This window comes from Ranitomeya imitator, chromosome 4, assembly GCF_032444005.1.
Source record: "Ranitomeya imitator isolate aRanImi1 chromosome 4, aRanImi1.pri, whole genome shotgun sequence".
Taxonomy (NCBI): Eukaryota; Metazoa; Chordata; class Amphibia; order Anura; family Dendrobatidae; genus Ranitomeya; species Ranitomeya imitator.
Genome location: NC_091285.1, coordinates 525410560 through 525425285, shown reverse-complemented (window position 1 = coordinate 525425285; position 14726 = coordinate 525410560). Strand labels below are relative to the sequence as shown.

The window sequence follows — 14726 nt, the reverse complement described above, 5'->3', positions numbered from 1 at the left end:
TTTACTGGCTCATTTACTGTCAATTGCATAGAGCTGGTAGCAGGCTTCATGTCTGTGCCACCATTGCATTGCCGGGATAGACATTTTATAATGTAAGTAACTGGCTTTGCACAAATCCTATTTAATGTACTGAGCCGTTCATGGCCATCCCCCACGTGTGCAGATGGTAAGACGTTCACCGACTTTGTCCTGTCGATCAGACCCTAATCTTTTTTTCATAGCATTGCCTATAGGGTGATAAATCCACAGCATGGCCCTTCAGGGCGGTAGAAACAAATCATTATATCAATGAAGAAATTACAGAAAAGGTTGCAGGGCTATTGGTGACGCATATTTTACGCTTTGCCTTTATGTGTTATCCTGATATATTGACCAGAGAGATGACTTGTTAATTGGATCTCCAGCAAGAAATGTCACCATGAAAACAGGAAAACAACACGGCTTTATTATCACGGACATCCCAGGGCACAATATATTTAGAAGAACATCTGCAATCAATAATCGCTAAACATCCTTCCAATATATGACAAACTTTACGTCTTTTGCCGATAAAGAAAAAAAATTTGGGCAGATCTTACTTTTAGGACATTTTCCTTCTTCACCAGACTTTGAAGATGTGGATGATGCAATATCATAGGGTGAAGATATTTGGATTGTAGAGATCAAACATCTGTGAGGACTAGTTATGAGGCTGGTGGATGAAATGGCTGTTCGGAAGGCTCTAAGGAGGAACAAACTCTGCAACGATTTCATCAGTTCTGTGTCCTACCAGGTGAGATTTGAGACAATGTATTAGCTGAATTGTGGGTAGAAGAACTTTTGCTCCATGACAACATTTGCCATTCTCTTCTCATTAATGTTAGAATAGCTACGTTTTCTGATGCATGTTTGGGGTAATGGAAGCCAAGAGCCCATTGGGACTTTTTTTGTCTAAAGCTCACATAGACCTGGAACCAGCGCTGTGCTTTTACATAAGCGGAGTTGTTAGATCAAGTACTCCTTCTGGATTTTGTGCAAATTGATATGCACGTCCCAATCCATCAGCCATGACAGTGGTCTGTGGTTGCTGGATGGAAGTCAGATAATCGCCTCTTACATGACAGCATTGGGGGTCTCCTTTTGATTAGCCATCTAGTGCAGTGTCATCATTGCGGCATGACACATGTGACGGTATACCAGGCCGGCTAATCAAAAGAGACACAGATGTCATCAGATAAGAGGTGGTCCTCCCTTCAACCGACCACTGACGACCACTGATATTGGCCAATGGGCTGGGATGTACAAATCAATTTTCACTAATTCCTTCCCAAACCAAATTATATCCAAGTTCTTCTACAGTGCTGCCGATTAAAAGTATAATATAAGGGGTACCAGGGAGAGGCATTGGATGTATCTACTGGGTACAGGGTGAGAAGCTGTGGTCTATGGCTCCAATTGTATTAATAAAAATAGATTTTTGAGGTGATAGGGTAATGAATAATTAGACTTGAGTGTTCAAGACAATTGTAGACTCTTGTAACAGGCATCTAGTTGGATGTTCCTTACATTTTTGTGCCATAGGATTAAATATGTGTTGTATTGTTGACATGCTGGCCAAGAACAGAATTTTATTTATGAAGGGAATTAATATAGTTGAAATTGTAGTTATAATCTGTGAAGGCTTTGAGTGATCGTTGATGAGAATCTGCATGTGGTTCTTGCAGAAGCAGCAGAGAATAATTTTCTCTATCATGCTTTAGTCTATATAACTATGGTGTATGTGGTCTTACATGTTAGTATTATTGCCCAACCAAGTCTTTCTGTTCCAAAATACTCCCTTTTTATGTTTTTTAGATATGTTGCTGCTGTGGGCCCTCTCCATGCTCTTTGTGTTGTGAGTGCTGCCCTAGCATCAAGGTGTCTACTGGTACTAGACTGCTGTACACATGCTTCCACATTTTCGCCTCCACCGTCTGCTGCCTCATGCTTTCCAAAAGGGTGTCAGAAACTGTCAAGGAACATGTGAGTATAGTCACATCCATGTAGCAAGAATCTATATGATTCATTCATTGCCTAGTGTTCATGACCATTTCTGTCTATTCTACATCCACTAAAGGATGTAACTATTAATAATCACTAATCTGAAGTGATTATGCATACTTGGAAATCATTTCCAGGGGTGTATGTTTGTCAAATCTTCCTGTCTCTGTGCCTGTACCCAATTAGCAGATACAAATGGTATCCTGGGTAGTACACAAACTTCCTGAGAGTGTGGAAACCATTCAGCCATGGCAGCTCTAGTCCAAATTCAGCCCTGGGATCATCAGGAAATAAGCTTGAATAATCAAGGTAGATGTATTGTGGTGTCCTAATTCATCCCTGATGGCAGATGTTGGCAGAGAGAAGGATTTCTCATTTTAAATTCAACAAGTCTAATCATTTGTTATCTTGGGAGATAAACCACTTCCAAAGGTATCTGGAAAAGTCTCTCAACCCCTGGGAACACATGCCCACTCAGTAAAGATTGTGACTGTATATAAGGTAGATGGTGGACTGAATGGAATAGCTGTTGGCTAAAAAAAATTCAGCCAACAGCCATTTAAGGTGCATGGTCACCTTAAAGAAGTTGGCATTAAAGCCTTACAGCTTTAATTCCCAAAAGGCTTGATCTCCCCAAAAATAACATATTCATAGTTACTTACCCCCTGTCGGTCCAGTGCTGCCTGTTTGCTTCCCTGATGGTCTTCGTTGACGTGTGATAACAAGTAGTGACATCACGTCTTTAGCATGTGACCATTGTAGACAATCAATGGCCATATTGGTGTTGTGCCATCTAACTCAGCATCTCCACTGAGCCCAATGACTGGATGCAGGAGTCACTTCCTGTAGACGTGATGTAGCCATGTTGACAAAAGCTCGCAGTGCACTGCAAAGAGTCAATGATGTGGTAGCAAGGGGTTCGTAATTATTATTTTGTTCTTTTTAAGGAAATCAAGTCTCTGAGAGGTTAAAGTTTACTGGCAAACAACCTTTTTCTGTTGTATGGTGTGGGTGGCTTGGATGAAAAGGTAGCTGTGGATTCTCTTACTGAACAATTATATCTGGGAACATTCCCATAATAGGGACATTTCTCAATAGGACATTTATATGGCAGTTTGAAAGAATGTACTGAGGATTAGTTATCATAGAATCACGGAATGGTAGAGTTGGAAGGGATCTCCTGGGTCATCTGGTCCATCCCCCTGCTCAAGGCAGGATTCACTAAATCATCCCAGACAGATGTCTGTCCAGCCAGTTCAGGGGTGAGATGCAGGATGTGTGTGATCCATTTTGTTATGCCTGGTATAGCTGTGGGCAAAGGGTTGTGGCTAGTTATCAGACCTTTAGATGGTGGGTCTTTACTATCGGGTACTGGCTGCATCGCTTTGAGAATCGTAAAGCAAATCAGCAATCATACCCGATTGAATGAAATTACCATCAGTCGAGTATATCTATATTGTCCCAATTGCCCCTAGACCTAATATATCTACAATGCCCCCAATCACCCCAAGACTGAATTTAACTACAGTGTCCCAATTGCCCATAGACCCGATATGTCTCCAATGTCCCCAATCATCTCTAGACCTAATATATGTACAATGTCCCCAATTATCCTTCGAACCGATATATCTACAATGTCCTCAATCATCCCTAGACACTTTGCCCTCTGTCTAGAAAAGCTTTGGTGGGATCTTTCATTTTTCCAATATTTATATCTACATGTGTTACATGTGTTTAATGTTATCAGTTTGTTGGCACAAATTGGTTAACAAAAGCAATTTTCTTGGTTGCTTCACTTGGTACACTAAAAGCTTCAACAAAATTATCCATAATAATAGCATATATGAAAGCTCATGTGGTTATATTGTGGTGTAGGATACTGGCATTGTGGATTTTATGAAGGATGTTGATAAATGCGTTTCTGGACCGGATTGCGTATAGCTTTGATCTATTTATTTATTTCATTTTCTTTTTATAGGAAGGAGAAAAATGTTTCTTTTTGAATTAAGGAACATGTGCTTTAGTTTAGTGTCATTATTGCTGTTTTAGTTACAGAGATATAATTACTTCCATCCTTTGCCACATTAATAGTGCCATTTTACCGCCATGAAAGCCTTATCCATAGAATAGCAGTGTTAAATCAGCAGTCAAACTGTAGATTTGAAAGAAGTTTTTAGAAGCACTCCTCCTCCCATCAAAGTTTTTGTTCTCTTAATATATTGGAGTCATCATATTGTATAGCACTGTGCACTTACAATTGCTCATTTTGCCTTTCTACGCAGCTAATTCTTCTATTTTCCCTGTTCTATGTTGTCCCTTCAGAAATCATACCCCCCTACATCTCTTAACCTAGTTGCTCTGCTCTTCCCTCCTGCCATAGACTTTTGCAATGATTCATGAATTGTCTATAGAAAATATCTCCTGTTTCTACATGCAGCTTAGAAGGATTCAGCTAGTCAGTTTTTAATCATGTAATGTCATAGACCTAATGGAAAAGAGAAGAATTAGCTGGGTAGAAAGGCAAAATGAGCAATTGTAAGTACACAGTGCCATGTAATAGGATAATTGCAATATATTAAGAGATAACAATTTTGATGGGAGTGCTTCTTTTATACATTACACCAAGGGTGCCAAGACATCCAACCGTAGTGCACAGCACATGGTTTTACTGCAAATTACCAACTCTCTATGCATTTGATTTTAACTTGGGCAAGTCAACTCTTGTTTGTGAAATTAAAACAATGATTATGTAATTTTTTTTAAAAATTATACCAAAAAACAACTGGACTGAACATTTTTCAGGTAAGCCAACCAGTACTTGCTTGAAAATTGGCTACACAATCCAATTTGTTATACATATTTCTTACTACACTCTCTCTTCTCTAATCCGTCCTGAATTCGGCAGCCAGGGTCGTATTTCTGTCCAGCCGCTTCACCTTGTGCCAGTCTTTACACTGGTTACCCATTCAATATAGAATAAAATATAAACTCTTATCTCTCACCCACAATGCCCACCACAGTTCTGCACCATCCTATATCTTCTTCCTCATCTCGGTCTATCACCCTAGATGTGCGCTCCGTTCTGAAACTGACCTAAGACTAACATCCTCCATAGTTTGAACCTCACACCTCCATCTCCTAGACTTCTCCCGTGGTGCGCCAGTTCTCTGGAATTCACGACCCCAAATAATCTGACTGTTACCTAGCCCCCATGTTTTTAAGCATGCTTTGAAAACCCATCTCTTTAAACAAGCCTATCCCTGTTCCCTCCTTTTACACATTATTCAGAAGCTGCTCCCTCCTATTCATCTTTCTCCTAACCATCCATGCACTTGATAATTGCACTTAAACACACTGGCTGATGACCGGATCATGCAGCTTTATATGAAAATCCCTATTTATTACAATTTCTGGATCTGAAATAACAAGCACTTTTCACCTGTTGTGCCCCCCTTATTTCCTGGTAGATTGTAAGCTTGCGAGCAGGACCCTGATCAAACATGTTGCCAAGTCATTTTTACAACAGAATGAAGACCGTAAAAACAAAACTCAAAAATGAATCATTGTTATTTTTTGTCATTTCACTAAACTTGGAATTTTTTTTCCTATTTTGACTTTAAAGTACATTGCACGGTAAACTGAAGGGTGTCATTCGAAAACTTCTACTCGCCCTGCAAAAAACAAACCCTCATACAGTTATGTTAATGGATGAAGTATAGGAAAAACTAAAGTATAAAAGCGAAAAAGGTCTACTGTGGCAAGGGGTTAACGTTTGGTTTATTTATTAAATTAAATGTATTTATTGCCTTAGTCTGGACTCACACATCCATGTACACACGGACCGGCATCTGGGCTCCTGCCCTTACCTTATCAACCTCATATATGACTACAAGGCTGTTGAGTTTTTATCTCGAGACCCACAACAAGTCTGTGCATCGAGGTCTAAGACACAGATGTGTGAATCCGGCCATCAAGCCAAAAAACCTTGACAGGTGAAGTGAATAACATTGACTATATGGTGACATTAGGTCCTATGAAGGGGGAATATATTAGGCAGCAAGTGAGGAGACAGTTCTTGATGTCAATATGTGGAAACCAGGAAAAATAAGCAAGTTTACTCTCTAAGTGACTTTTACAAGGGCCAACTTGTGATGGCTGTATGACAGAGTCAGAGAATATCCTAAATGGAAGGTCTTGCTTTGGTGTTCCCAGTATCCTACAAAAACAGTCAAAGGAGGGCAAACAGACGGCAAAGACTCATTGCTGCACATAGTGTCTAGTCTTTTTGTCCAATCCAACAGAAGATGTACTCCATTAAGTGCATATCTGGATGGGAGAGCATTACTTTCCTGCATTAGGGTGCACTGTTGGAAGAAGACCGACCAGTGGAGACAGTGTGCTGCTCTGGGCAATGATCTCCTGAAAATAATTGTGTCTTGTGTATGTTACTTTGACTCAAACCGCCTGCCTTAACATTACTGCAGTACTCCTCTTTATGGTAACAGTATTTCCTAATGGCAGCGGCCTTCTTCAGCAGGCTAATGCCCCTGCCAGACTGCAAAAATTGCTAAAGAATGCTTTTAGGAGCATGGCAATAATTTTGAGGCTTTGGTTTAGCCTCCACATTCCCCATATCTCAGTCTGAATCTGATTGATCATCTTTGGGATGTGCAGGAAAAAACAATCAGATTTATGATCCATAGCCCCTTCGCCACCTAAACTGTTATTGTTTTCTTAATAATTTTGTCCAGGATGAAAAGATATGAAACTTTGCATCTCATTTTATTAGGGAATTTTGTCTTCTTTCGTGTAAAGAAAATAGCTTTAAGTTGCTTCCAAAACTCCTCTATTTGCCCGACTGTAGCTGTATTGATATCAGAACATTTGGAGTACAGATGATGGCAGTGGAAGGCTCAGCTCAGCACCTGTGATTCACTAAGGCCGGGGTCACACTACCGTACAATACGGCCGAGTGCTATGTGATAAAACAATGCGCAGCACTCGGCCCAGTGTTACTCTATGGGGCAGATCACATCTGCGATTATTTTCTCATGCGGAATCAGCATGGGAGAACATTGGCAGCATACTGTGATTGGACTCGTCTCACTCGCTCCCATATAAGTCTATGGGTGCAAGTGACACAACGTCCAGCACTCAGGTATCATCCGAGTGCAGTGCGATATACTCAGTTGCCTGCAGCGGAGGAGATGGAGAAATTACTTCCTACGCCTCCTCCGCAGCTGAGCTCCAATATACTCTCTGTGTGAGTGACTCGGAGTACAGAGCATTGACACTCGGCTCCCATTCGCAGCAGAGTAGGAGCCGAGGGTTAGTAGCATATCGCATCGGATGCTCTAACGTTGGATGACATACGCTAGTGTGACTCCAGCCTAACTCTGGAAATAACCCTGCTGAAGGAGACTGGTCTGATAAGCCGAAAAATCAGGGGAGGAGACAGGTGCTGACCCTTTCACTGCCATCATCTGTACTCCAAGTAAGAACGTTTTGATATAAATGCAGATGAACGCAAGCAAATATACTGGGGAAAAAGCAGGAGTTTGGAAACCATTTATATTATTCTGGTTTTTTTTTTACAAGAATGAAGACAAAATCTCCTACTAAAATAATAAAATTATTTACAAATGTTGATAACTTTCCATGATGGACAAAAATGAAATTTCACATTATTTTGTTATTCTGCACATTAATTACTTCATTACATCACATTTGATTTATGTATGGTATCTTTTGAACTACAGGTGCCTTGGATTTCTCTCCTTTGCAACCATTTGCCTGGTGGTAATGACTGTGACACTCTTGCTGGGTACACAGCCGTCTACAGAGTCTGCTTTGGCACCGCATCTTTTTATTTCATCCAGTCAGTGTTTCTTGTCAATGTGAAGTCCACACAGGAGTTCCGAGCCATGGTCCACAATGGGTAAAGTATAATATTGTATTACTGAAACACTGAGCTTTAGCCTCCGTGGGATGTAATGGATGCACGCATTCTGTCCCTCTGTTTACCCCGTATACTTCTGCATATTTATATCAAAACAGTAAGTGCTAAATAATATAAGTTAAAGAGTTTTTCCCAAAACATTAAGTTATCCTCAATGCATAGCACAGCACTCGACAATTTCTGGCAGCCGCCTAGACAATGAATGCAGCCAAGGTTGCACATATGCACCTACTTTACAAGGCTGCAGAGTCCTGATCACGGGATTTCTTAGGGTCTCAGAGGTTGGACCCTCAGCGATCAGTGAATTATCACCCATCCTATGGATACTTTCATATTTTGGAAATACCCCTTAATTTTATCTAAACTTAAAGTAAATAATATAAATATGACCATGAAAGGCAATGATTAGATGGAAATATCTACCCCTATTGATCGATTTCACCATCCTACACAAGGCATACTTTGTTTTGCACAGGATAGGCGTTTCCAATAATGATGCAATGGAATCCATAATTTTATGTTGTGATCATGATTGTATTTACATTTTTATTATGATTTGTAGGTTTTGGTGTCTGAAGTTCCTGATATTAATTGGAATGTGCACCGCTTCTTTCTTTATCCCTAGTGATTATTTTATACGAGGTAAGAGATGCATAATGGCATGTCTTGGCATCCTTCTGTATGTAGACTACAACAAACATATGAACATATGCACAACCTGAGTCTTACTGCACAAGGTCTGAAAATAAAAGAGAGGTAGCCGACTCCTGTACTGAGATAGACGCTAAAATCCTATATTGATTTGAATAGGAGGTGGATGTGTGGTACTCTGCCTCGACAACTACTAGAAGATGCTCAGTTCTACAAGTGAGTACCGGACTTCCAGCTCGCGGCCTCTGCCACCCTTAACAGCTGATCGGCGGGAGTGCCGATCACTCATTGATGACCTATCCTAAGGATAGGTCATCAATGAAAAAGTAGTGGACAACCTCTTTAATATCTTATTGCACATACTTTTGAGGCAATAACTGCAAACAAATGATTTCTGTAGTTCTCAATGAGACCTCTGCCCCGTCCACAGGTATTTTGGCCCACTCCTCGTAAGGAAACAGCTCCAGCTATTTTAGATGTGAAGACGCCTTCTCTAGATGGCATGTTTCAGCTCCTTCCACAGATGGTCAATAGGATTTAGATCAGGGCTCATACTGTAGATGGCCACTTTAGAATAGTCCAGTGCTTTACTCTTTGCAAATCTTGGGTGTTTTTAGCTGTGTGTTTTGGGTAATTATCCTGTTGGAGAACACATGACCTGCGACTCAGACCAAGCTTTCTGACACTGGGCAGCAGAATGACTTGATAGTCTTGATATTTCATTGTACCCATTTTCATTAGTTTTTTGTTTTTTTTTCTGTTGAACCACAAATAAAAGTCAATGTCTGATTTTTACTAGTTGATATTCAGTAAATTCTAATTGAAAAACTCTGTTGCCAGATTCAAATTATTTCAACGACTATGTGTATGCTATCTATCTATCCATCTATCTATCTATCTATCTATCTATCCATCTATCTATCTATCTATCGATCAATCTAATTATCTATATCTAGATGGATAGATACTGTATATATCTACTGTGTGCACAATTATTAGACAATTAGTATTTTTGATGATTAGTTTTATTATTGAACTACATTACTTTCTTGAAAGATGCAGACTTTTTCCTGTCCCATTGTTTGAAGAAATTGGCAGTATGTTTGGGAGTTGATTTTGACTCTTATCTGGCCGGTGATGGCGACATATGCTGAAATAAAAAGACATTTAAATGATGCAGAAGAATATTAAAAAGAAATTTAAAATTTTAGTAAATCTAAATTTGACATCGTTAAAAATTTTAAATCCATTTTGTATGAGGCTAGGAAGGACGGAATTATAGAAGCAGATTTATCTGATTACAGTAGCTCTTAATTGAAGATCCCACCACACCAGTATTGTATGTATTGCCAAAAGTGCACAAATCACTTACCTACCATTCGGGGAGACCAATAGTATCGGGAGTTTATTCTCTATTTGTGGAATTGGGATTTTTTGGGAGGGATAAAATATTGAATCCACTATCCAAAGACAGAGCATCCCTTATACATGATACTACGTACTTCGTATGTAAATTACATTAAGAACAACTAAAATAAGATGCCATTTTAGCATCATTTTATGTAGTGTGTCTCTATACGTCAATAGGCCATGATAAGGGAATGGTAGCAGTCAAGCAAAAACTTTCATGTACAGATGTTATAGCAGGGAGTATATCTAGAGAGATACATGCCCCTTAAAATGTATTAAAGAGGGATAAATTGCATATTCATATTCTAATGACTTTGGGCATTTGTCTTTGCAGTATGGCATTATGTAGGCGTCTGCGGTGGCTTCTCTTTTGTCATCATCCAACTGATACTGATAACAGCGTTTGCTCACACCTGGAACAAAAATTGGTAAGATTTTTTTTTTTTTTTTACTCTGTTCATAATTTAGATGTTATTATCTTTTCAGCTGCTAAATTGTCATAGAAATGTCTAGGTTTCTGCATGGAGAGGATGTCACCACAAGAGGGCAGTATAGGCAGTGTCATAAGAGCTCTGTGTTAGGCAATAATGACAGCTGCTTTCTACTTTATTCCATTTCCCTGATTAGTTTTTTTATACTATATATGCATGTATTTATATGCTTACAGTGGTGCTTGAAAGTTTGTAAACTCTTGAGGATTCTCCACATTTTTTCATAAAGTTGACTTAAAACCATATCAGATTTTCGCGCAAGGCCTAAAATTAGATAAAGAAAATAAAATCTTTTTTTTAAGTGAGAAAGTGATCCAATATTACATGTGAGTGAGTGGCTTTCAGTATCTGGTTTGAGTCCTTTGTGCGGAAACAACTGCATACAAACGTTTCCAGTAATTGTTGATTTGTCCTGCACATCGGCTTTCGAGAAATTTTAGCCCATTCCTCCCTACAAAACAGCTTCAATTCTGGAATGTTGGTGGGCTTTCTCCCATGAATTGCTCACTTCAGGCCGTTCTACACATTTCTATAGGATTAAGGTGCAAACTTTGGCTGTGCCATTCCAAAACTTTATTCTTCTACCACCATTCTTTTGTAGTATGATGTGGGTGCTTTGGGCCGTTGTCTTGTTGCATGACCCACATTACCTTGATATGATATTCAGCACATGGACAGATGTTCTGACATTTGCCTTTACAGTTTGCATATACAATTCAGCATTCATTGTTCCACCACTTATGGCAAGCCGCCTTGGCCCACGTGCAACAAAAGAGGCCAAACTGTGATACTACAACCACCATGTTTCACAGATAGTATAATGTTTTTATGCTTATAATGCAGTCGGGTTTTCTCCAAACTCAACACTTTTCATTTAAAGAGAATCTGGCACCAGGTTTTTGCTATATAATCTGAAATAAAGATGGTGTAGGGTCAGATACCCTGAATCCAGTTTGGTGTCACTTACTGGTCTGCTTATTTTCCTTTCCTTCAGATTATCTTGTCACACATATTTTACTTATATTATGTGTGAATGACACTTGCCATATCAGGCTACTGAGCAATTACTAATGCGACTATCTACTAGGGACCTGTTGTGAATTCTGTGGTCGAGCTCCCTCCTGTGGTCATGAGTGGTACTTCGGCTGGTTCTGTCTATGAGCTTCCTCTGGTGGATGTGAGTGGGGCTGCGGCTTCTGAGTTTCCTTCCTCAGGTGACGAGGTTAAGTCGTTAGGTGCTGCTCTATTTAACTCCACCTAGTTCTTTGTTCTTTGCCTCCAGTCAATGTTCCAGTATTGGTCTTGCTCTCTCCTGGATCGTCCTTGTGGCCTGCATAAGCTAAGTTCTGCTTGTGTTTCTTGGTTTGCTATTTTTTCTGTCCAGCTTGCTATTTTGGTTTGTCTTGCTTGCTGGAAGCTCTGGGACACCGTTAGTCGGTGCGGAGGGTCTTTTTGCGCCCTCTGCGTGGTTGTTTGTAGGTTTTTGTGTTGACCGCAAAGCTATCTTTCCTATCCTCGGTCTATTCAGTAAGTCAGGCCTCACTTTGCTAAAATCTATTTCATCTCTGTGTTTGTATTTTCATCTTTACTCACAGTCATTATATTTGGGGGGCTGCCTTTTCCTTTGGGGAATTTCTCTGAGGAAAGGTAGGCTTATTTTTCTATCTTCAGGGCTAGCTAGTTTCTCAGGCTGTGCCCGAGGCGCCTAGGTCTGGTCAGGAGCGCTCCACGGCTACTTCTAGTGTGGTGTGATAGGATTAGGGATTGCGGTCAGCAGAGTTCCCACGTCTCAGAGCTCGTCCTATGTTATTAGTAACTATCAGGTCACTTTGTGTGCTCTTAACCACCAGGTCCATTGTGTTTCTGAACCACCAGTTCATAACAGGGACCTCATCTGAACACCGGTCTCACCTTATACTATATGTGCACACCCTAATCTGCCCGAAGCGCTCTTTGGATTTCTTCAACTTTTTATACACTTTTCAAGCAGCGGGTGGTAGTTGCTTACCAAAGCAGGCAGCTGGGTAGTTTCTTTACCGTGTCTAGTGCTAGTGTCACATTTACAAGATTTATTATTTACCAAAGCTTTATTTTGGTGTCATCTGTCCTCAAAACATTGGTCCAATAGCATTCCTGCTTGTCCAGGTGATGTTATCAAATTGCAGAGGGGCAGCAGTGTTCTTTTTGGAAAGCAGTGGCTTTCTCCCTGCAATCCTACTATATACACCATTGTTGTTCAGTGTCCTCCTGATGATGGACTTCTTTGTTCGTTTCATAATACACTTTCACAAACATGTATTGTGAAGATCAGACTTTAATGGATCCATGTTCTTTAAATAAAACAGGTCACCCACTCACACCTGATGTCATCCCATTGATTGAAAACACCAGACTCTAAAGGCCCCTTCACATTAAGCGACGCTGCAGCGATACCGACAACGATCCGGATCGCTGCAGCGTCGCTGTTTGGTCGCTGGAGAGCTGTCACACAGACCGCTCTCCAGCGACCAACGATGCCGGTAACCAGGGTAAACATCGGGTTACTAAGCGCAGGGCCGCGCTTAGTAACCCTATGTTTACCCTGGTTACCATGCTAAAAGTAAAAAAAAACAAACACTAGATACTTACCTACCGCTGTCTGTCCTCCAGCGCTGTGCTCTGCTCTCCTCCTGTACTGGCTGTGAGCCGGAAAGCAGAGCGGTGACGTCACCGCTCTGCTTTCCGGCTCACAGCCAGTACAGGAGGAGTGCAGAGCACAGCGCTGGAGGACAGACAGCGGTAGGTAAGTATCTAGTGTTTGTTTTTTTTTACTTTTAGCATGGTATCCAGGGTAAACATTGGGTTACTAAGCGCGGCCCTGCGCTTAGTTACCCGATGTTTACCCTGGTTACCAGTGAAGACATCACTGGATCGGTGTCACACACGCCGATCCAGCGATGTCAGCAGGAGTCCAGCGACGAAATAAAGTTCTGGACTTTATTCAGCGACCAACGATCTCCCAGCAGGGGCCTGATCGTTGGTCGCTGTCACACATAACGATTTCATTAACGATATCGTTGCTACGTCACAAATAGCAACGATATCGTTAACAATATCGTTATGTGTGAAGGTACCTTTATTTCACCTTCAAACTTTGTGCTACTCCTAAAAGTTCACGTACTTTTGCCACTCACAGACATGTGATATTAGATCACAATATTTTTGACTCATTTGTTTTATTTGGCTTTTTCTATCTGTGTTCATGACCTGTTTGAAAATCTGTTGTAGTTTTAGGTCAAATTTATGTTGAGCTATTTAAAATTCTGTTTGGTTTGTTTCTCAAACTTTTCAGCACAACTGTATATATACACACACAAACAAAGGACTGTTTTGTCCCAAGCAGAAGCGCTGACCAGGTTGATGGATAGTAAAAGGGGATCTGGGAGACCTGAACAAATTAACATACAATCTCCAGGTCATAGGTGTCAGAGGTCGCTCATTGTTAGGAGACTGTACCTGTATCCTTTGCTCCTTCCTCTCTACAAATACTGTACACATGGTCAATGCAGAGAAATGTGTAGAAAGGAATTTCATTCTTTTGGGGACTTATGAGCATATAGTCTATTCTCATTGATGTAACCAATGGCCATTATGATGACAAAATATTAAATGTCGCAACTTGTATCTGTTTCTCTCTTCTCAGGCTAACTGGGGCAGCTAAAGACAAACGCTGGTATTTTGCAGTCCTGATTGCCACATTGCTATTCTATTCCATTGCCACAATGGCCTTCTATTTGCTTTACAATTACTTCACCCATCCTGCTGGCTGTGTCCTGAACAAAGGACTGATAAGCATTAACATCAGCCTGTGTCTAATCATGTCATTCATTTCCATCACTCCATGTGTACAGCTCAGTAAGTACAGTATATAGAGGAGGTTCTTACTACGTGGAGCTTGCCTGGTAAAAATATGGAATGAAAAACATATTACTCTTATATATTATTAGCAGAGGTTTTAGAATTTATAATTTATTCACTCATTTCTGTTGCATGTACAAGGTGGGCTTTGTATATGGATACACCTAAATAATATGGGAATGGTTGGTGATATCAACTTCCTGTTTGTGGCACATTAGTATATGGGAGGGAGAAATCTTTTCAAGATGGGTGGTAACTATGGCGGCCATTTTGGATCCAACTTTATAAATGGCCCACCC

General features: G+C 40.4%; 1 protein-coding gene across 1 annotated transcript in view; it reads left to right on the top strand.

Moving 5' to 3' along the window:
- Nucleotides 1-206: 206 nt before the first annotated feature.
- SERINC4 (serine incorporator 4) overlaps nucleotides 207-14726 on the top strand; it is an 83953-nt gene continuing 69433 nt past the window's right edge. The window contains exons 1-6 of the mRNA XM_069762403.1: nucleotides 207-772; nucleotides 1834-2001; nucleotides 7779-7957; nucleotides 8541-8620; nucleotides 10374-10467; nucleotides 14213-14424. Coding sequence (XP_069618504.1) covers nucleotides 686-772; nucleotides 1834-2001; nucleotides 7779-7957; nucleotides 8541-8620; nucleotides 10374-10467; nucleotides 14213-14424 — 820 coding nt within the window. The 5' untranslated portion in view covers nucleotides 207-685. The remainder of the gene's footprint in view (nucleotides 773-1833; nucleotides 2002-7778; nucleotides 7958-8540; nucleotides 8621-10373; nucleotides 10468-14212; nucleotides 14425-14726) is intronic.